Source organism: Python bivittatus, unplaced genomic scaffold (assembly GCF_059951505.1).
Source record: "Python bivittatus isolate LINGU-HERP-01145 unplaced genomic scaffold, Pbiv_v1 ctg000840_np1212, whole genome shotgun sequence".
NCBI lineage: Eukaryota > Metazoa > Chordata > Lepidosauria > Squamata > Pythonidae > Python > Python bivittatus.
In genome coordinates, this window is record NW_028277113.1 from 11,960,126 (window position 1) to 11,983,606 (window position 23,481).

Below are 23,481 nucleotides of genomic sequence, written 5' to 3' on the forward strand. Positions count from 1 at the left end.
TGTCCCTTTGGTTCTTTAATGTATTTGGGGATGTCAATGTGTGTGTGCTTTCATATACGGGCAATGCTGTGCCCTTGGCTAAGAATCCAAATGATCTGCAGAGAATGTTAGATTCTATGCTGTAATGAGAAGCATGGATCTGAAATGTATTTTCCTTCTAGTATGAGATACAGTTCATAGACCAGATTGTTTCCAGTAGGATTTCCAGCCATTGAAAAAGACTCAGAATATTCTCTGTTTGATCGTTTAACAACATTTTCATGAACAAATGGTCTCTACCACAATTATTGTTAACCTCTAAAAGTGGTGACATAGCATCACACTTTATTTAAAAAAAAAAAAAACCCTGAAGCTTTTATTGAATATATTCCACTGAGAAAAGCAGTCAAACGTGAAACTTCTCAAGATACCTAGTATACAATAAAATATTTTTTCAGTAGTATTTCGAGGGCATTTTCAACATCATTATAGCACAGTAGCCATTATAATTATGTCTTAATCTTTAAATATAATCTGTACATTCCAATATACTTTCAGAGTCCTCCATTGCCAGAGTATTAAAAGGAAGAAAGGAACAGAGTGATCAGCTTCTCTGAGACAAATGCCGGGGCAATAAAGATTGCAATGTTATCTATAATATTTTTGCACTAGTCAATTAAAACAGACATTCTAGAGGAATTACTTTAAAAATCATTTCTAAAAGAAGATATATGCATGAGAGCAGCAACCATGCATAGAATCAGAGCCCTGCTTCTTAATTTGGCTGCAACGTTTCCCACTGATGAAGAAAAAGCTACTATTTTAAACAGGCGGCTTCTTCTGCTGTGGGCCTGGCTGCAGCGAAACCAGAACTCCCGTTGAGTACAAGTTTCTCCCTGGGGCACACATTCCCCCCTTTAGAAAAACCCTACATACTTTGAAAAGTGCAGCTGTGCCAAACCCTGTCTATGCAGGCAGCCTGAAGAGCAGGGATCTGTAGAAATTTATTTGGCCATCAGAGAGCGGCATGCTGTTTTCACACCACTGGAAGAAAGTGGGCGCTCCACATAATAAAGGCAAGATCAACCACGAGCGAGCGTAACAGGTTCCACATTCTGGAGTCCCGCTCCTTGAAGATTGAAAGACACGTGTATTATAACAACCCAGATAGCCCCTGCGCCCTCCCCCCAGTTATTCCTTTCTAAGCAATCCTTTTTCGGCACGTGCAGGAAGACATGAACGCAAGTTGCCCTGCTTAGCTGTGACTACATCTTGAAGGTTACAATACATGATCAGCAGTCACCGAAGCCACATTATCATTCCACTGCCTTCCTGAAATGTTTGTAATGATCTGCTGCATGGACTCTGTACTTCTGCAGAAGAGTCTGGGCTTCTTGTTTGTCTTGCAAAGGGTTTTCGCCATACTCTGCTTTAAGCCAATCTCTGAACTGGAAAGAGGGAAGCACAAAAGACAATTCAGAAATGTTTAAAGGAAGCTGGGTAAGGACAGTTTATACAATAAAGTTTGTCTAAATTTCAAGAGACAATGCTTGAGTTAGACCAAAATACAGGTAAGCGCTAGTGATACAATGCACGTAGAAAACCATTATATCTATTACACTGGACTTCACCTTATACTTGGTCATCCCACTGGACTACTGAAGTTCAATATTGGGAAAGAGGCTGAGAGAGCTGGCATGTTGTAGTTGTTAAGGTGCTGGCCTGGGAACAGGGAAACTCAAATTTTAGTTCTCCCTTAGACATGAAGCCAACTGGGTGTCTCTCTCAATCCTAATCAGCATCAGGCTCTGTGACAAGCTGGCTGATAAACCATCCTCCTCGTGTCAACTTGCACTGATCACTTCACTGTAAGAACTAGGTGAGTGCAATGCAAAAACATGTGGGACAAATGCTAAGGAAAACAAAATTGGGAGAGAAGCTCTCCAGGGTTTCAGCCAGGAATCTTTCCCAATCCCTAACAGTTTCCCCAAACTTCCATCCCCACAACTGTTTTACTTTGCATTCCAGGGACCTTTAATACAACATTATAGATCTTCAAGGGTGCCCCTTAAAAAGGAACAACGAAAGCACTGTTGTTTCAAAATCAGTGAGACACCATCTTAGAAAAGGAACTCTTTCCTATAAAAGAAAGAGGAGGAATGCTTCTTCAGAGAAGATGGCTTCTGCCACACATTGTGAATAAACTAAAAGAGGGATGGTAAACATGTAGCCCTCCAGAGGTCACTGATCTAGAGTTCCCATTGTTGCTAGCCCCAGGCCATGATTAGAACTAATAGTCCTGCTCAGCCTAGCACCCAAATATTTCAGGAACTGCCCTGCCAAATGTGACTATCTGTCCAGTCCAAACATTCAGAGAGTCTGCTGAAGGTCTCACCCCATGGGAGGTTAAAGGGATGTGAGTCAGACAATAGGTCTTCTTAGTAGTAGCCCCCATGCTCTGAAACATGCTCCCCCTGGTGGTACCTTTGGCCACAACTCTCCTTGGGTTTTGTAAGGCTTTGATTACCATTCTGTTGACCTGCGATGACTGTTGGTGACTATCAATTATTATATCATACTGTACTGGGGTTCAGTAAATTTGGTTTGTTCTTTGATTGTTTTTATTCCTTGCTGAACACCACCCAGAGTCTGAACAATCAAGGTAGGTGACAAACATTGCAAACAGCCAGGTTACAGATTTTCCAATCCTGCTCTAAACCTCCCCAGACAAAAATGTATGTACTATATATTCAATCAATGGAGAAGTCATCCAGATTTTTTGTTTTTTAAGGAAGAGGTATAAGATGCTGTCATTTTGTTGCAACAGAAGCCAAATGTGGCTATGATTCTGATGAACAACTTTGGGGATATTTAAATTTTCCAGTAGTGGGTACATTTAGATAAGATATTTAGGGACACTTAAATAAGAAGAACCATGGTCAGGAACAGGTATTTAAGTCTTTTCCATGCTTGGTACTTTTCTTCTACATACGTATATTGCTTACCCATGTAACAACACACTGAAGCCTGTGTCTACCATCCAGAAAGAAAGAAAGAAAGAAGCAATTCACTACCCTCTCAAGTAAGCAAAGAGGCCATAATATATAGGATTATTAATTGTGATCATTGTCAGCTGTGAGACTTGGTTCCTCTGAAAACAGTGTAGGAGCAGGTGCCAATTTGGGTCTTCTCATTAAGGCTAAAATAAATCAAGCTGGAAATTTCTGTTCAGGACAGCAGCATGTATGTAAAACTTTGTTTTAATTGAAATGATTTAATCTTGGTAATTTGCCTTAGTGCCAAAACCAAAAAATCCAAATTTGAAACACTGCCAATCCTTTTATTTCTAATTAATACAAGTTTAGCAAACCAAGGATTTTACAGCATCTTCAGCATCAATCTGATATTTTTGCAAAACGAGCTCTGTAAGTTATGCAAACACAAAATAAGCTCAAGCCACAATAACACATCAAAGATCAAAAGTTGGGCTGAACTCTTTCTTGGAACAGTAATACTAGAAATGCTGTTCTTGGAATGTGAGTATTAGGAATGCTACCAAATCTGTGAAAGAAATGGACATACTAATTTACAGCTTCTCCCAAGAAAGATAAAGACATTTTGCCTGCATGGGGCAGAAAAGAAATTATTCCAGAATCTGACATGTACATCCCCAACAGAAAAAAATACAACTAAAAGCTTGCTGCATGTTCAATGATATTCCAAATCTGCCTAACGGTTAAGTGAAATGGCATAACATAAAGCACATTTTGTAAGACTGTGGTCAAATGTCACACAGATTGCAAAGTTCAAAATGACTAGAAACACGCAAATAGGCAGACAACTTCTGAAAGCATCAACTGAATTGCAGGAAGCTGAGAAATTTTGCTCCTGTTTGCTGCTTTTTGTAGGCTTGGCCTAACACTCACTTTGCTCTGTTTAGAACGACACCCTCTCAAATTTCACCACTGTAAAGGTAGATTAATACATTGTGCTGGTTTAAGAATGAATAAGCCACAATTGGCTGGTTCACCCATCTGGCTAAGTCAAAACAAAACAAACCACATTATGCTGTAACACAGCATGTGAATCTAGCCATTGTGCATAAAGCTGCTTTATGTCAAGGCAGTTTATCTTAGTATAAGATGGGACTTACTTACCTTGCATTGAGATAAATCTAAGATGATTTTTTGATCTAGCCTATTAAATTGCTAGTAGTTACTTTTAAAAAATAGTATTTCTATACCTCCCTTCCTGAAACTGCTCAGAGCAGTGCACAGCACTGTGAAAAAACAGCTTCACACTTTAGCCATTAAAAATATCCAGAATATATTTTCCAGAAGAAAAGTACACGTCACAAATGGGTAGCCGTAACATAATAGGCACCAGGCATCAGATGAAAGGGCAGTGCAGTTCTAGAAATATATTAGACCCCCAAACACAATGTTGTTTTAATATCTAGTCATTTTATTCACTTCTGTCTGTTGATTTATATCATACCACCTTGCTGACATTTGTGGAAAGGCAGTCCAGAAATAATAATTGTAATAAGAATAACTGTATAGCCAGAATGGCAATGAGAAGGTCTTGCCCAGTGTTATTCTCAAGGTCCTTCTTGCACGGAGATGTTAGGAACTGAACCTGGAACTCTCTGCATAACATTTATTTATTATTAAATTTATATACCATCCATCTCCCCCAGAGGTGACTCTGGGAGGTTTACAATGTGGTGCATCTGATAATAGAACAACAAGAGTTGATTGTGTTTTTCTAGTTCTTTTGCAACAGCTACAGGTACACCTAGCAACACCTAGCATAGTGAAATGATCAAGTGGCTTCTATAAAATGAACGTAAGATCTACATAGAAGCTGCTCTGTATTGTTATAATTTGATATAATCCATGGAGTCCACATTGGGCTTTAAGCAAGGCAAAACAAAGAATGATGGTACAGTATGATCAAGAGGGTTTGAGTTTTAATCTCCCGAGTCCAGTGATATGGAAGACAAGGGTCAATAGTAAGAGAGGACTTGGACCAAAATCAAATAAAAGCAGGCTTGCCTCAGATCAAAACATGGGAACAAAGGAAGCACAATTCCAAAACATGGGAATAGGACAAGATTACCCTTGCACAATGGGATTACCCTTCACACAACATGGTAAGTTAGGGTAAAATGGGGTTGGGTACTTGTGTCTCAGTGGAGTTCTTGGTGCTTTCTGAGCTTGACGATTTGCTTGCAGATGTTTTATTACCCAACTAGGTAACATCATCAGTGTGATGAAGATGCTGATGATGCTCATGCTGATGATGTTACCTAGTTAGGTAATGGAACGTCTGCAAGCAAACAACGAAACAAGCTCAGAAAGCACCAAGAACTCCACAGTTCAACCCTGAGCTATAGATATTCTCTTCTATTGTGTCCCAGTGCCTCGTGGATCTTAGTTGATTGCATGAATAAGCCTACAAAGATAAGCTGTAATGTGGTGTTTGGGCATAGCAGAACAGGGTGATTTGTTAATTCAGTTTAGGATTTAATGAGTTTCATGAGCTTGGTTACTACTTTCTAGACCATCCAAGCTATACTTACAACTGAGTTGTGGGGAAAGAAAGGGAAGGGGCTCTTCTCATGTTATACTGCTATGCAGCTCCTCCTCAGCTCAACGTAACTTCAAGTTCTGAAGGGGGGGGAGGGTAGTATACATGCCCCACTCACATCAATCAATGCATTGCTCATCATACCATCTAAAAAGTAGATCAGTCTATCTACCTCAAGAGAAAATATTGGACTTTATAAAATCTGTCCTCAGTGTGTTTAGTATTTCAGTGAGTGTGATGTATACAGTATGCATAAATTATATGGCTATGTTATATTTGAATGACAGAGTGACCCAGTGCTGATGATAAAGGCTCATACTGACCACCCCATTAAGGAGAGAAATCAGCAGCTTCTCTATCTTTCTCTAAGAACTGTTCCCATACTAGGATACTGAGCCCACAGCAATAACAATTTTTTCTGCTGTGGGAGGAGGATGCAAGTCACCCTGTTTGTCCTTTAAATAAAACAAACAGGAAATATCTCCCTTTGTGGGACTGGGAAAGGAGAGCATACATCTTCTGAAGGAAAAAAAAAAGCAGATCAAAAAGATCCTCATTCGGAAATGGCTCAATAGAGCTTCAAAGGAAAAATTGCCTCACTTGGTCTAACCTCCTTTTCTTGGTGACATGAGAACACATCTGAGCAAAGGAAAGCAGCACTGGGATCCTAGAAAGTACTGTGGAAAAACAACCAAAGCACAACAAATTGTTTTAAAATGTCCACACTGAGACATTAAATGAGATCCCATTGACAATCATATTATCACACCCACACCCCATCCATAGATCAAGGCTACATGGTTGTTTTCAGGAATAGGTTGACTCTCCATCTATTTTTCCTTTCAGCACGTTAAAAATCACAATTTAACAGTGACTGAGGGCAGGGGGTACCAGGAGCTGCAATCAAAGCTTTGTGGGACTCCAAGAACTCGAGACCTTCAGGCTCTGCCCCTTGGTAGTAAATCCCCATTAGCATAATGTTAATAATAAATAAGGATCTTGACTCCAAGAGGCTCTCCGCTTACATTCCACTGTTAAAATTCTAAAACACCCATAAACATAAAAACAGGCCAAAACATTTTGGCCACCTCCCTGAAATGTCACCATGGTCTCCTACCCAAGTTGTATCTCCCAACCATTCAAACATTCCCTGCTCCTGACCTAGACCATCCTTCAAATCTGTTAGACTATAACCCTGCTGGTATGGCTGACTAGAAATGTGGACTAACAAACAGAAAGCTGTGCAATAATTTTTTTTTAAGTGAACATATTCATTTGAGGACAAGTGAAAAAATTATCTTATGGCACTGAAATTCAAAGACATATACACACCGACATCCACTGATCTTCTAACAAGCTATTTATATCATGCAGGGGCATTTTATTAACTATCAACTATGAAATTATTGCAAAGGTTGAAAATTAAAAAGGGAGATATCCAGACTGGAAATTCCCTCAGTGTCCCTAGTCAGTAATAATCCCATTTACTTTAATTTTCAATAAATTGAGATAAATTACAGTTCTGAGAAACACTTACTTAGTACCGAAAAGTATACTGCTCAAACTTACAAATAATACTAATTAAGAATTAATTAACATTAATACTATTATGCCCCAAGTATTTAAAATTGTTTTCCTTTCTTTTGTATTAAAATTACAACTTGATGGTATAGTCTGGAGACTTTGAAGCAGCTAAACATGGCTCTCGAGTCTCAACTTTTTCACAGTTGGATAACAAACTTGATATGTTGGGAGCAAGGTCTAGCTAGAGAATGCTTTGGATTTCTGAGCTGAGAGCTGCAACAACTTTAGCCCAATGGCTAATCTAGGATCATTCAGGATGTTTGATGCAGTAGCACAATGTGGCACTAGGGAAATGGAGGTGGACATATCCAGTTGCCCCACATGGAGAATTAAATCAAGGCAAGGCAGGTGCCTAGTTCTGCTGAGCTTCCAGCAACTGTCCTATGATGCCTACTTCCCATTCTTCACCCAAACCTTGGCATTTGCTAGCATAGTGGCCTACAGGAAACTAAATATCAATTTCTCCAAAAATCTGAAGTTTGGCTTCAGAATAACATGCACAACAGAATGCATTCAAAGTAACAATGTGTGCACACCAGGCCTCCAGTCTGAAAAGGTCATTTGCATCTGTACAAGCCATGCAATGGAATGGCCACCTCTTGTCTGAATGGAAACAGATGTCTTCTGAACAAAATCAACATTCTACACTAAGAGAACTCCATTCCGATCTGGCCAGGAAAATAAGTTGTGTAACTCAGCAATTAGCCTGCAAATTTCTACTTCAGTGCAAACGAAAAGAATTCTCATAGCAGTGAGAGTCGACTCATGGCTTCTAATTTAAGCTGGAGATGCCAAGGATCCAAGAACTTACCTGGGCCACGTCATTTTTTTCAAACTCTTCAAGCTGTTGCTGGAAGCCCGCATTTGGGTTGGCACATGACCTCGACACTCGGACAACAGACAACGCATCCTCCCAGCCAAAATCAGTGATTGTCATTATGTAGGCTACAACCAAGGTCGCGCTCCTGGAAACACCAGCAAGGCTGCATTGCCATCCCAATGCAAATGAAAAGAGATGCAAGGTGAAAATATGTGGTAAACTAGCCTGAAGACCATTGCTGGATAGAAAGGAAGCATGATAAACTTTCCAGGAAAATAAACAAGTCAGCATGAATTAATGATTATGAATTAATTAGTGTTGGAAAGAAATTTTAGTTCAGTGACTGAGTGCATGCTTTGCGTGCAGAAAATCCCATATTTAATCCTTGGCAATTCCAGGTAAGGCTGGAGAAACTCTGCTCTGAAACTGTGGATAGCTGTCAGTCAACATCATCGACAGACTGAAATGCAAAGCAGGTCCTGAAACATCAGTGTTTAACTTAGAGTTAAAATTTAAGTTAGGGAAACCCTACAAAATGTCTCAACTTTATTGTAATTGACTTAGACTCCAAGAATTCTGGTATTTATCATGTGATATAGATGCCCACTTCGGACCTTAAAGAAATATAGTTCCCAAGGTTCACTGGGGAGAGAATAACTTAAATAAATTTAATTATGTGGTTTAGCCAAGCTTTAATTTTTTCTAAATAGGTTTGTCTTTGTACAAAAGACAATCCACAGGGAGAATAATGCTACTGTATCCAGTACATCATGAAACAGAAATGCAATAGTATTAAAGGGAAATCAATGCATTATTTCCATAAATTGTTGTTGTTCAGTCGTTAAGTCGTATCCGACTCTTCGTGACCCCATGAACCATATTGCTCCAGGCCTTCCTGTCCTTCACTGCCTCCCTGAGTTTGCTCAGTTAACTCATTGCTTCAGTGATGCTATCTAACCATCTCATCCTCTGCTGTCCTCTCCTCCTTTTGCCTTCAATATTTCCATAAATAAAAGAATACAATTTAGAAAACTTCTTGTTAAGTTCTTACCAGTGGACAAGACAGCTCTCGCCTCTAAGCCGACACTCATGGATAAAGGCAATGCTTTCTTTAAAGTGTCTGGCTCTAGAAAAGGAAGAAAGTTTAGTAGTAGAATTCAAGAACTTAAGAGCAGATTGTATTGGGACAAGATTTGGTGCAACAGTGAACACAGTCAAATTGACTTGGATGGGCTTAAAAAGAGATATTGGAATGAATGCATGAGCGTATTCCCTACAATGGGCTTATCTGAAGTGCAAGTCTGATAGATCCTATCCAAGATATTTCATTAGCCTTGGGTTGCCAACACTCATTTTCTACAGTCAAGCTAAATGCTCCAGTACTCAGCCTGTGTTTTAAAGCAAACCTTAAAAAATGCTCAAGTAGGTCTGCATGTTACAGAAATTGCAATGTAAATAAAAAATATACATAGTATAATCTCCCCCTGCCGATAAAACGTAAATGTTTTATACATATATTACTGAATAAAGCTTCTCTTATCATGTGATGTAAAAAAGACCAGCAATCACTTGGTTTCTGAAATAAATTCTGAAGAAGTACTATGTGATGTTCAACTCCCTACTCCCAAACAAGATTTGGAAAGCTGCACTAAATTTCCAAGTATTATCTTTTGCAAAGATATATGGTTACCATCACAGTTAGATTTTTTAAGTAGCAATTAAGGCATTCCAGAAAACATATCAAGCCCTCAACAGACCTTCAGACCTTTTAATAGACTGCTGGACAGGGAAAGAGAAAGGAAGAGAGAACAAAGAGGGGTTCACTTGATTTCCACTTAGCTCCGGCCCCTCCCACAATCAGCAGAGTCACATGGAATACGATCCTCAAAAAGAAAAGGTTCTCCACCTGTACACAGACATGTGCACTGAGGTTGGCCTTAAATTCAACTCAAATAGTTTGGGCATTTTTCAAATAAATTACATGACTAACATAACACCCAATATACATGTTATAGTCAGTGACCACCTAACAATCAAGGATGCCACAAGGAGCATCATACAACAGTTTATAACATGTACTAAGTATCAAGATCTCCTGGTCCAAGTCTGAGCTCTTTAGATTATTCAATCCAGCTATAAACTCACTGAATAGCCTTATACCAGTGTTTCTCAACCTTGGCAACTTTAAGACGTGTGGACTTCAACCCCCAGAATTGCCCAGCCAGCCATGGCTGGCTGGGGAATTCTGGGAGTTGAAGTCCACACGTCTTAAAGTTGCCAAGGTTGAGAAACACTGCCTTAGACAAACAACTACCTCAGCTGCCATCTACAATAAAAAGCTTGTAAGTACTAATGTACGTGGTATATAGGGATTATTGGAGTGATAATCAAACAAGCTCCATGCTTACCATTCCTCTAAAATACAGTTTTCACTGCTTTTTAAAACACAAGTGGGGGACATTTTCTCTCCCGCTCCCCTTAGTCTGGAGTAAACATTTGCACTAATGCTGGGAAAATTCTCAGCCTTGCTTTCAGAGGGCAAGCTTCTATGAAGGCTAAAGCAGGCAGCGATAGGCCAGGGCCATACACGAAACAGAATTCTATGGAGGGGATTGTGTTTTTCCTGCTTACAGGACTCCCGCATGTCTGCTATTTGGGAAAGCTAACAAACTTCTAACTAATTCAAAACAAGCAATTCAGAAGGACATACTGTAGGCAAGACTCATCAAGATTCAGGGAACACATCACAATCACAGTGAAATCCTTCAATACTACCCACCAAGAAACAGGATGGGTGTCATATAAATGATTTCAAAACTGCACGTTTTCAAGACAACTTTAAATCAGCTAGGGTTGGTTTGTTTGTTTATTTATATATATATATTTAAAAGACTTCTGAAGGTAAGGCTTCAGTGAATCTATCTGGACATTCTTCAAAAGGCACAAAGGATCACAATTCATTTACCCCCCAAATAAACAAACATAAGTTTTTTCCTAGTTAATGTAAATGACCCACATGGAATACCACTGCCTTGGAAAAAGGGCTAAGAATAAAAGCTGACTTCCACATCGGAACAACTAAAGCACATCAATCCAACTCCATCCCAAGCAGCTGCTTTAGAAGGATATCATGGATGATGGTATTAAAAGTTGTTGACAGGAAAATAAACAACATTGCATTTCCTTCGTCCTTCTATTGGCCTCAGGCAACTAAAGAAAACTCAGGGCCAAACCCAAGCAGAAATCATACTGAAATGGATTTACATGCCCAATGTCATCCAAGAGTGTGTAAACATGTGCATTTGCTTGAGTAGCTTCCCCACAAAATGCAGACAATGGTTGGAATAGTCATCAATCTTCAACAAAGCTTCTTTGAAGGAGGGGCTTCATAACTACTGCTGATACCCACTATCAGACTTCCTTGCAAGAAGACTTGATTAAATAAATATATAGTCTCTTTATTACTTGCTATTTGAAAACTTTTTCTGCATGACAATACTGTGAGCAAAATTGTAACTAAATAGTTAGAGGCTAGGATACTGAAGGACAACATTTTCTTCTATATAAATTGCAAAACCAGGGTCATGAAGTAAAGCACAATCATTTGGAATGGATTATCATTTACTTGGGGCAGATCTGAGCCTGGTCCATTCCAAGTCTAGACATCTATGGAGCTCCAGAACCAAAGTGTGTCTGTAGAGCTCTCTTGCAACAAAAGGAAAGAGAACAGCAGTGCTCCCCCTCTCAAATATTTTTTGTTGATATAAAGCACCATGGTGGGGGAGTGGGATTATCAGATTAAATGACAAAAAGGCCTGGCTTTAATCTGATTGGGCACTTGTAATTAGGCTACTGCTGGTTGTCCTGGTCATAGTGCTGGACAAATTGGATGGAGAAATTGTATAAGAATAAAACCATTCCACAGTTCCTGTTCTTCTCTTGTTTAAAAAAGAGCTTCATTTTTCTGAAACTCTTTTCAGATCTGGGGTACTGAGTCAGGCTGAACTGCATCTGGAACAACCTGGAGACCATAACAGGTTCCCGAAGCAGATCAGGTTATCTCCAGAATCCCCTAGAATAAAGCTACTAAAGTTTACAGAACTTGTTTCTCAATTTCACTGGCATTATAGAGGGCCTTCTTTGTGAGAGCACTGATTGTGAATCTGCCTCTTGAGGGAGGCTAATTTGGCTCCTCTGTTATTTCAGCCCATGAAAAACCTAGCATCCCTACTAATGCTTAGCATTTCAACTATTTTAAATGTACCTAAAGTCTCAGTTTTAAATTCTCTCCTATTTCTCCTATTCATTTAGCACACTATTTGTGAAGCTTTGAGGGAATTAATAGTTTAAGCTGGACAACTCATCAAAAGTCTTCTTTGGTCCAAAAGCTAACTATACCCTTTAAAAACAAATATGGTCCAATATTAGGTCCAAAACCTAACTAATATACCTCGAATGAATGAATGAATGAATGAGTGAGTGAGTGAGTTTTACCAGGGGTCAGATAATTGCTTTGGGTGCCTGATGAAATCAGAAGGCAGTATATAATACTGACCTCCCTTGGGAGGTCAATTAACAGTAAAGGGAAAAATTCAACGTGCCCTGCCAGCCAATGGCTGTAAGTCCCAGAAACTGTTGTCCAATACATTTGAAGAGCAGCAAACTGGGGAAGGCTGATACGTGCCTTGCACTGCTTGTATATGGCACTGTAGTTTTGGATTTAACTACTGATCCATACGGAAAGAGCACAAATGCTTTGGATACTGCAATACTGTGATTATCCTGTGAAGCTGATGAAGTAGGCAGTGTATTATGAACCACCACCTGGGAAAAGACTGGAAAAACATGGCTTCAGTTCGATGTATCCAATGAGCTGAAATGATCAACTGATGCAGTTGCAGGATGCTATACTGGGAACTCACTGTTCTATGAGAGAAACAAATATGCTAAAAATATATCTCGAAAGCATTGGGCGAAAGAGGCAGCACTGTGCTCTGAGCAAAAAAGCAGCGCTCCGTTTCCTTCCGCAGGCTCCAGGCAGGCCCTTTGAAACTACTTTTGTTTCTTTACAAATCAGATTATCAGGAAGTGGCTCCCCCCTCCTTTCCTCTCCTTTACCTCTCGTAAGTACAAACAGTGAAGGCTACGAAAAGCACGCCTGCCACTCAAATATTCTTGGGCAGCCTGTATCGTTCCACTTCAGCTGCAAATCTGAGCAGCGCCGCCTTGAAGCCAATACCTTTTGAGTGCAGGCCCACCTCAGCTGTGATTCAGCAAAACAAACACGCCAACTAGCCAAGCGCCGTGGTCCGTCAGGCACTTAATAGCCCCCCAAAAGGCTACGCAGGTTTGAAAGAAAAGGAGATGATTCAGCTCTTGAGTGGGCTGCCTCAAATACTGCCATGTCATTACTTTGGGCAGAACAACTGTCTCCATCAAAAAGGCTCAAAAGGCCCTATTTCTTACTTATCTATCCTGGCACATCTCCAGAAATTATCTACAAGGTGGCTTCCTTTTAACCATCAAAATAAATGACTGATGCGGAGATCAACATCGGTCAGGGCCATTTGAGTAAACTGCATTAGTACAGCAGTTTTCCACTCTATCAGTTTTAAAGTTTTTTTCCCCCCTAAATAAAAATGGGAAAAATCCACAGATGTTTTCGTCCTTAGCTTTCCCTAACACGGAGAGCACCAGACACAGCATTTTCAATGTATGCAGCTTGAAGCATCAATTCCTCCAAAAAACATTTTAAAAAAAGGCGTCACCATTTCCCTGACGTCCTCCTTTGTTACGTTAATTCCTTAGTTGTTGGTTTTTAAAACTTCCTTAAAAAGCTTACTTGAGGGAAATGTAACTACTGCTTTGTTTATGCAACTTTCAGGAACATGCTTTCTTTCTGAGACTGATCTTTTACAAATCAATAGGTTTGTGTGTGCGGATTTTTTTCTCTAACCAAAGTCAGATGCTAGAAGACTAAATTCAGTACTGCTATCGCTACCATTGTAGAGTTTGTTCTGAAAGATCCTACAGATTTCCTCCCATAGTAACCTGGAGCTGATTTCATTTACATTCATAACAATTAGAAAACTATGTGCCAAGTGAAATTTTAAAACATAGGCAGGGATTTGTACTCCCTAGGATGTTTACCCAAACACCTGTATCCAAAATATAGCTGACAGGGTAGCTGTTGTTTCTAAAAAGTCAAGAAGTCATGGAGCTAGACATACTTGCAAATCCAATCAGATGTATTTTGCTTCCAATGGACCTGAGACTATTATCTAGTGGTGAAATGTGAGGGTGAATACTTTTAAATACTTACAGATTCTGTGAGGGTGAATCTGCAGCAGGGATACATAGGTATTTTACTCCCTGTATAGAAAAGCAAAAGGAAAGTTGTAATAAAACATATCCAGAGATAGGAACCCACTTTTGTTCAGCATTGATAACCCCCCCACACACACACACACACAGAAAGCATTTTAAGTTTCATCACCCACATTTTATGCAGCCTGAATTTTTGCTTGTGAAGAAGCAAGTGAATTTTTGCAATGGAAACAGATATTCAGCTTTTCTGTTTTACTTATCACATTTTAATGTATCTTTTTTTTTTCATTCCAATGCTATAAACTGCTTACTAACTGTTTGACATGCATTTCTTGCTTTCTTACATGAACGTGGAAAATAAAATGCATGTGTCCTTTGGGGAAGGAAGGTATTACTTGCAGTGCTATATTTATTTGGTTTCCATTACTTTTTAAAAATCAAACAAAATTTAGTGTGAACTTTTTAAAATAGACATTTTCCTTTTGAAGATTATTACTGTACTGTCCTAAAGTCTTAACCATCTTCTAATCAGCAGCATTCACATTTTTGGTCAGCCCTTACCAACATACTGTAAAGCAGAAGGAATGAAAAGTGAAAAACCACGTAAGAATTGCCTTGCTGGATTCGATCAACTTCCTTAAAATCTTTGGTGCTCTCTCTATGTAAAAGAGAACCAAAACTGAAAGGCAGTGGAGTCATAGATCATCCTGCCTGTCAGCATTCATATATGGAAGACAGATGTCCAAGATCTCATTACATATACATTTCCTCAAAGGATGGGCCCTTGATTTTACAGGTTCCCAACTCCATAAGAGCTACAAGCATAGAATTAAACTCTTCACCTACCTGTCCCTCAACACTGGCAGATGTGGGAGACAGTGCAGCAGGACCAGCAATGCAGTCCTCTGGATTCCCAGTCCCACAAACCCTACATGAAAGGGGCTCATTTACTGCAGCATTCTAGCAATCTTTACAGCCAGCCAACCTTTGAAAACTCAAAATCTAAATAAAACATTGACCCTTGCTGCTGGATGGGTACATTGAGAGGTGGCTTGTACATACAGAATTTTTCCCTAGAGATTCGTATTACCATCCTTCCTATCCTATGGGGTTAGGATGGGGAATGAAATGGGGAAAACCTTGCATGCAATGCATAAACACTGCTGCAAAACCATCATCTTCACATTATTCCCAAGAGTATCAAGCAAGAGCCAAGACAAAATCTAAAAGGCATTTGAGTAGCCATATTTCAAAAAGTAAATGTGGTTAAGACAAAATCTAAAAGTGATTTAATTGACTGAATACAATTATTATTCCCCATGCATTTAATCATTTTCCCCATCTAACATATTAAAAATTACAATTCAGATGCAACTTTTGGAAAGTACTAGGGACACACTCAAGGTATTGGTGGGCTGCACATATACCCCTTAGAGACATATTCCCCTCACCTACTAGCCAGTTAAAAGCTACTTTGCTAACTTTTTATATATTACGTATTACTAGTCCAGTTTCAATATAGTCCATTTTGTACAGGTCTGCTTGGCCCAAAATATCCTTTGAGGTGTGCAGATTTCTACTTCTGACTCTATCAGTTCATTAACACAGCGAAACTACTCAATCCGTATAATCTGTTCCTATACTGGAACAGACAACCATTAAGAAGAATTACTGTGGAGACCCTACATTTTCCTACCCTCAAAAAAACTTAAATTTGGTTTCCACAACTAAGGACATACAATTTCTCTATATTATTGATACTCTGATACTGGATGCCCACTGACTCCTCCCCAGTACAGTATAGTGACTGATGTAAATGATGTGTCATATGCACTCACTTTGCATCAGGCAGTCAACTTATTGTACAATCAGTATGTCTGGCCCACATCTACTTCATACAGGTCTGTGACAAATACCAAGTAGGCCTCTTGATCTATTTGTTATCTTTTTTACTGGAGATTAATCTGGCATTAATAGCATCGTGCAGTTGTTCAGCCTGACTCTTCTGATAATTTCAGTAAGTAGAAGAGGCAGAGATAGGAACCATTTTGATTGGATGAAGGCTACCTCACCATACATATCTGCTTTTTCCCTTTCTACCATATTTCCCCTTGCCCAGTATTCCTTGGACAGGAGAGCAGTGCTGCTGGAGGAGGCTGAAAAGCACATACATAGACCACAGTAATACGTCCCCACCTCATTAAAACAATAAAGCAATGATAGATAGATAGATAGATAGATAGATAGATAGATAGATAGATAGATAGATAGATAGATAAATAAATAGGAATAAAAGGTACAGGGAGCAGAAGGAAGTCAACTAGCAATATAATAGAGTAAGTAGAGAGGGCACAAAAAAGGAAGAACATTTATTTGCAGGTGAGTGTAAATAAAACTATAGGCCTCCACAATTTGGAAAACTCATAACATTTCTAGAATTACAAATGAAAGAGAAACCACTGTGGCATCATGGTTATTGGAGTTTTGAGTTTGAGTCCATCCTTAGTCACGGAAGTTTACTGGAGCCTCTGGGCCAATATACCCCAGAAGACTCTTGTTGGAAAAATGGGAGATGGAACTGCTGTGCTTTGAATTTCTGGAAGATATCTATCAAACAACTAACAGAGAAAGAGATCTGCTTTACTGTTCCAAGACCTGCAAAAAAGTTCCCCTCTCCAACTTTTTTCTTTGTTTTGATCCTCTAGCTGGAACAATCTAGTTGCAGGGGGAATCAAGGCTAGTTGGTACATGCAAGAATTAAAAATCTCTTTCTCTCCCCCATCCCAATTCTAAGTTACAAATAACCTCACACCAAAGCACTCATGTTAGCCAAAACACACACACATTTGAAAATGTATACTTGTTGCCCCCACATGCCTTTCATGCAATATTTTTGCCAGCAGATGCTCTTCTGCCTAGTAGCACCTGATTCAACAGCATCTCTGCAGCTTGTGGATATGGCCAGAAATGGATGGAAAGAAGGCTACTGGGAGTTTCTTCTCTGACTAACCATCAGAAATCAAAAGATATGTAATAAATAATAGCATAGATACTCTGGGAAGTGGCATCAAACACAGACCCGCCTGCATGCAAAATGATCAGGCAGAAGTAGTTTCACACTCATTCTCTCAAGGCAGCACTTGTGAGTAGGAATTTTCTGAAATGGCAATAGAGCACATCCTGCAAACAAGCACACCAGAAAAGCTGTCACATCAGGATGCTATAACAATACCTGGACCGTATAAAACAACATGGAATGGAATGCAGATTCCAGACAAAGCCAGATTCTAGATCCATCCCTCCAAATTCCAGTGCATCTGAAGATGCTTGACAGAATGGGAAGCCAATAAGTTCATTTTCCTCTCAGTTTTCTATTTCATCAGACAAGAGTAACCACAAGCATAAACCTTTTATTTCTCTTAGGCCCTGAAAGTCAAGAAAACAGTTAAACCGATACAAAGGGAGAGTTAACAAAACTAGCGCAAGTCTTCTGATTTCAAGATTTGCTTCTTTCAACTTCGACAGTCAGCTCAGCCAAATTTCTAACATTTGCTCTCACTGCCCAGAAAATGATGATGGCACCAGATCAATAAACCCAGGCTTGGTGAACTGTTTCAGCAGAATTTTCTCAAAACTCACTACTTTTGTTTTAGAAACACTATCATTAAATTATTAGTATGTTCAAAATGTTTAGATTACACACACACACACACACACACACACAGATTCACTTTATTTACAATGTAATGGTGAGAATACTTTAAGCTAATTAATTTATTGTTTGTGTGAACTATATCTATTTAGTGAACTTTTAATCACAAACCATAGATGTAAAAACATAGTTACTTACTTAAATTAATAAGTATATAATATTAAATATTTTAAGAAGGCATTTTATTTTGCTTTATTGAAATAATTAAGGCTTAGAGCACCTGGAACGTGTAATTCCAGTTTGGTCAACCACATAATGACCATTCTGTTCTACAGTCAATCTTGTCTTTATGGTTTTTTTTTAATCTATTCTTAGTTTTTTTATGTTGCAACCTGAGTGTAAATTATATTTAATGGAACGGATAGATAGACTGTATGATTGTTATTTTTAAAGAAGAACTTGAGAAAGGAAAATCTAAACATAAAAAATATGAGATCACGACATCATGCATTCATATTCTATACGGTTCAAAGAGTGCCTAGAAATAACAAGTGCTGTGGCTAATCTGTTAAAAAAATGAAGTCAATAGGAAATCTTTTACTTTCAAGCAATCACAGATGCAGCAAACATGCCACATTAAAAACCTTCAGTAATTTGTTTCATACGTTTGTTTTTTTTAAGCCAAGAAAGTATACTGTTAGATTACATTAAATTAATAATCCACGTGCTGAAAGAAAATGTAACCATCCAATTTTAAGCACATTCTGCTAAGGACATTTTCTACAAATATGTTTAGAATTGGAAAATACATTCTTTTGAATGTAAGTGACAACCAATTTGTAGGAACACAGACGTCCCTTTTTCAAGTTCTCTTGGTCACTACAATAATTTTACATCTTGGTTCCCCATCTATTCACAGATCAATGAATCGCTATTTTTTTTTAATTTAAAGGCCAATAAAGCTGACTTTTAAACTATCGGAACCTCACCACAAATTTCTAGACTGAAATCAAAAAGAGGGGGGGGGGAGAGATAAGCATTGCAGTATTTTTGGCATTACACTTCTCAGTATTAAAATTTATGTAAATTTTTTCAACGATGACTTCCAAGAAATATTTTTTAACAACCAAAAACAAAACTTCAGGGTACCTAATTGTGAGGCCAGATGCAAATAAGAAGCCTCAAACACCTGGCAAGTTCTTTCAGGTTAGCCCAAAAACCCCCCATGTGTTATTTTGACATGCCACATCAACAGATGAGGAATGGATACTCTTCTTTCACGAGGGGCATTTTGTCAGAAACGGCTCAAGTAGGAAACAGTTGGTTTCTCATGGTTTTCTCAAAACTAAAACAACAAGAGGTTACCAAGAGTTCTGGCCAGCGCAACTACAGGACCAAACAGGGCAGGTGGGGGAAGAGGAGGAAAAGCCAGTAATTTTGTTCCTTTGTCCTTTCAGTTGCTTTAAAGGGCAGTCACCCAGGGTAGAACATGAGACTCTTGACTCATTTTATTATTGAAAATATTCAAAAAATTCCAGCAATAAGTAAAGCCAATGTACCGTTACTTCACCACTGAAGATGAGCATCCTACTATAAGAAGGAAACAGATTGTTTTATTTATATATACACACACACACGCACCATGAAGGTTTGAAGATTATGCAATATGTTATTGCTTTGAATATATCACAATGCTTGTTTGATCTTGACATTAGTGAAGCAATTGCTGAATCTCCCTCTTCAAGCTGTAATTGTTTAAAAATTAATAGAATCTCTCCAGCTTAGATTATACTGAAATTCCTATAAAGGTCATGCAATATCATTGGAGTATTGGTACCAAATACTAGCAAGTCACTAGCAAACCAAAGTCTCCAACTCTAAGCTATTTCAGAAAAAAATGTTCACATCACTGAAATTTAACACTTCTCCAAGAAGATCGACATACTTCTTCTTGGAGTTCAGTAGACTTCTCCCAGTTTTCAACAACTTACTTTCAGATGTTGATTTTGTTTGGCTTTTTAAAGACAGAAAAGATGGAAGAATTATATTTAGTTTTGGGAACAGGATTAAATGTCAAATGAGCTTGCTAATAATGGGAGGTATATACCAAAGAGTTTTAATGAAAAACATGGAAACATTTTTAAGATTGAAATGCTTATGATATACTACTTCTGAATCTCCAGACTATAAATTTGTGCTGGCAAAATGATAACTATGGTTCAGGTTCTGGTGAGATTTACAGCAGTTTTTCCTGTAATACTAGAGTTATGAAGTTTTAAACTATTTTTTAAAGTCCTCTTATTAATATTAAGGATATTGAGGACAATCTAAACGAACCTCAGGTTAAGAGAGCTACACTTATCTTCTCAAGGGATATACTGAATTATGTAAGACTATCATGCCAGCTTCATATATTTTTAAGTGGAAAGGACACTTTTCTAAGCATAGGATTTCCCCTAGGTATTGCAAAAAATGGGAATTGTAGAGATGTAGCTTTACACAAAAGTATTAGTCATGGGGCATCTGAGCCCTGAAATAAATCTTAATTTCATTTTGGACAGCCACTGAAGAAGGTACAAAAGTCTCCCAATGCAGATTATAGAAGTGCAAAAAATAAACATCACCATGATTCCTTTTTAATATTTAAGATGAAAAAAAATCCTTACTTTTTAACTTCAACTCTTGTGTGTTTTAAACAGAAATAACCAAAATGTAATTTGATCACTGATGTTTAAAGAAAAGTCAGATTTTCCAAAGGGCTGGCACATATGCGTACAAAGAATGTATAATTTCAGCCATCTTAGTAGCTACTAGGGAAGTATAAAGCACATTGACTTAGAAATTTCATTTCAACCCCTACGCCAAAATTCAGCAATGGTGGAACCCAGGGTTACTTCAGACTTCTACACATAGCTCTCCGAACAAATCACAATGAGTAGCTATGATATACTTGTGCAATGCTCTCCACCAGAAATCTACACCGAATTTTTGGGGGTACCAGGTAAAGTCCTCTTTCTCTTTTCCTGGTTTTTTTTTAATCTTATAATTTAACCTATTTTAACTCAGGTCACTATACATATTTATTGGATTAGATCTGTGAAATTCTGAGGACTGCTGTGAGCTTGCTGTACCTCTGTTATCCTCTGTTACTGGATTTATGAACTTATTTGCATATAACAGAGGTGAGCAACACTTGGTGACCAAAGGCTACCCTTAAGATGGGCCTCAAAGTGGTAAAATCACATCACATATATGGTAGGGACTGGGTTTTAGAGGGAGATTGGCATCTGTTTATTTTAACTATGATACCCCTGATTTAAACCTCATGGTACAATTTTTATATGCTTCCCACTTTAAAACGGTAGGAGCTATGCCATCAATTCTTAGCAATCATGCTCAAAGAGGATTCAACCCTTTCCTGATGTGTAGGTGTCTTCACTAGTCTTTCAAATTGTGTTCTCTCCAAGTTTAAGGTGCAACTTACTATTAACTACATTCTCCAGATACTATGCCTCATTGTTTGCCTTCCAAATTGGTCAACGTACTCTTCTCTACATGTTAATTTTTCTTTTTCAGCTACAACTTTGACTACACAATTTACAACAACGGGGGAACCTTTTCTTCTCTGGTCCCCTAGTTATGGAACAGCCTTCTGGTAAAGGTGTGACTTGCACCAATGTTGCAATCTTTGGGGAGCTAACTCAAAGTCTTTTTATCTTTGAGTTAGCTCCCCAAAGATTACAACATAGATGCTTTGGTTATTTTAACTGAATCTATTATTTTTGTGTGACAATGTATTATCTTTGTGTGACAACTGAATCTATTATCCTTGAGTGCCCTGAATTCCAAGGACTATTTGGAAATATTTTAAAAAGTAGTTATAAATATTATCACAGAATTCTTACTGCTTTTAAGGCAAAGTGTTAGCACCAGCCAATGGTGCTCTCTTGTGCACACATCTTCTTTGTCTCAGGGTTTATATATCACCAGATCCCAAATGATTAACTAAGGTTACTGATCTCAAGACGATATAAATGAAAGATAGATAGGACAACATATATATAACAGAAATCCTGGCATTATAATTTCCAAAATAGGAAGCTCAACTGACAAGTTTTAACCACAGACTATATTTAGAGTAACATTTCCATTAATTTTTGACTATGCAACAGACAAATATCTTCAACTCTTGAAACTCTGGGGACTCAGGGTGAACAAAGTTCTGGCTTATAGGATCTAATTATTTTTTTCAATAGAACCCCAAGATCCATCAATTAAAGCAGAAATGGGCCACATATTCTTTAGAAGTTGAACTACAACTCACATCATTCTTCACCATTGGCCATACTAGCGAAAGATAATAGGAACTAATGTTCAACATCTGGAGGAATACACATCGATTGCCCTTTGCAGTCCAATTTAGTGATAATCAGAAATCCACAAATACAATTACAACCAACACTGGTCGAATCAAATGGAAGTTAGAGGACAGTAACTTATCATGCAGTGGTTATATTGGACTCATTTGCACAGATTAATAGAAAAACAGAATAATCAGAGTGTAGCATTTTCCTTCTCATTCCTACAGAAACCACATTAGTTTAAGTTTGGTAAGTTTCTTATCCTACCTCCAGCATGGGCCGAGCACTGTCATGGATTGAAAGAATGTGTGTTATGTTATTCTGTTTTAGTTGTTCAGGGTCACGAGCATCTGTAACAGAGAGGAGACCTGGAAGTAAAATAATCATCTGTACCTAGCTTAGTTCTTATAAACATCCAAAAAAACATTGAGATGTCTTTCACTAGTGTAACCTACCACACAGGGTTATTATGAAAGTAAAATATGGAAGAACCATACTAACCCTTTGAGGTCCTAGGAGATAAATACAATAAAAATGCAGCTTGAAAGTGTTTTAATTTTTTGATTCTATAAAATTAATAGAATCAGAAGCTACTGTACCTGAAAAGTTTTGAATTTCATATAGTTATCTATATGGCAGATAACTTTAGATAAGAGTTATCTAAACTCTTCTGTGGCATATGAGGAAGGTCAAAACATATAGTTAACTGAATAAATACATTCAACAGCTTATCCTCCCATCACACCTCTCTATGATAAAAAAAAAAAAAAAAGCTGCTTGAACATATACATTCAGAGAAATACTTTTTTTTTTCTGCAAAAGGGAAAATCCCTGGCTTCTCCCATTATAAACTACTAGTGCAAAACAACTGGCTAATGATCATGTTAATCCCTGAAACAAAATAGTTAATCAGACCTTTTTCATCTTTTGCTATTAAAAAAAGTAACACTTATTTTCAAAATTGATATCTTTCTTTTTAAACAGTGGATTTTATGTCATGAGGGGAAAACAAATCTAAAATCCATTTTAATAGCTTGCCTGGTGTAGCTATTAGAGCAAAAAGAAAGCTATATCAACATTAATTCTAAATTGGAAAGTTTCCCTGCCAATACTTTAGGGCAGTATTTCTCAACCTTAGCAACTTTACGATGTATGGACTCCAACTG

The 23,481-nt window shown here is 38.1% G+C and overlaps 1 protein-coding gene across 1 annotated transcript in view; it reads right to left on the reverse strand.

The window, feature by feature from the left end:
- Positions 1 to 294: 294 nt before the first annotated feature.
- DUSP22 (dual specificity phosphatase 22) overlaps positions 295 to 23,481 on the reverse strand; it is a 35,731-nt gene continuing 12,544 nt past the window's right edge. Inside the window, exons 3-7 of the mRNA XM_007423861.4 lie at positions 22,583 to 22,665; positions 14,298 to 14,347; positions 9,027 to 9,101; positions 7,967 to 8,138; positions 295 to 1,427 (exon numbers count right to left, since the gene is read on the reverse strand). Of these exons, the coding sequence (XP_007423923.2) occupies positions 1,296 to 1,427; positions 7,967 to 8,138; positions 9,027 to 9,101; positions 14,298 to 14,347; positions 22,583 to 22,665 (512 nt within the window). The 3' untranslated portion in view covers positions 295 to 1,295. The remainder of the gene's footprint in view (positions 1,428 to 7,966; positions 8,139 to 9,026; positions 9,102 to 14,297; positions 14,348 to 22,582; positions 22,666 to 23,481) is intronic.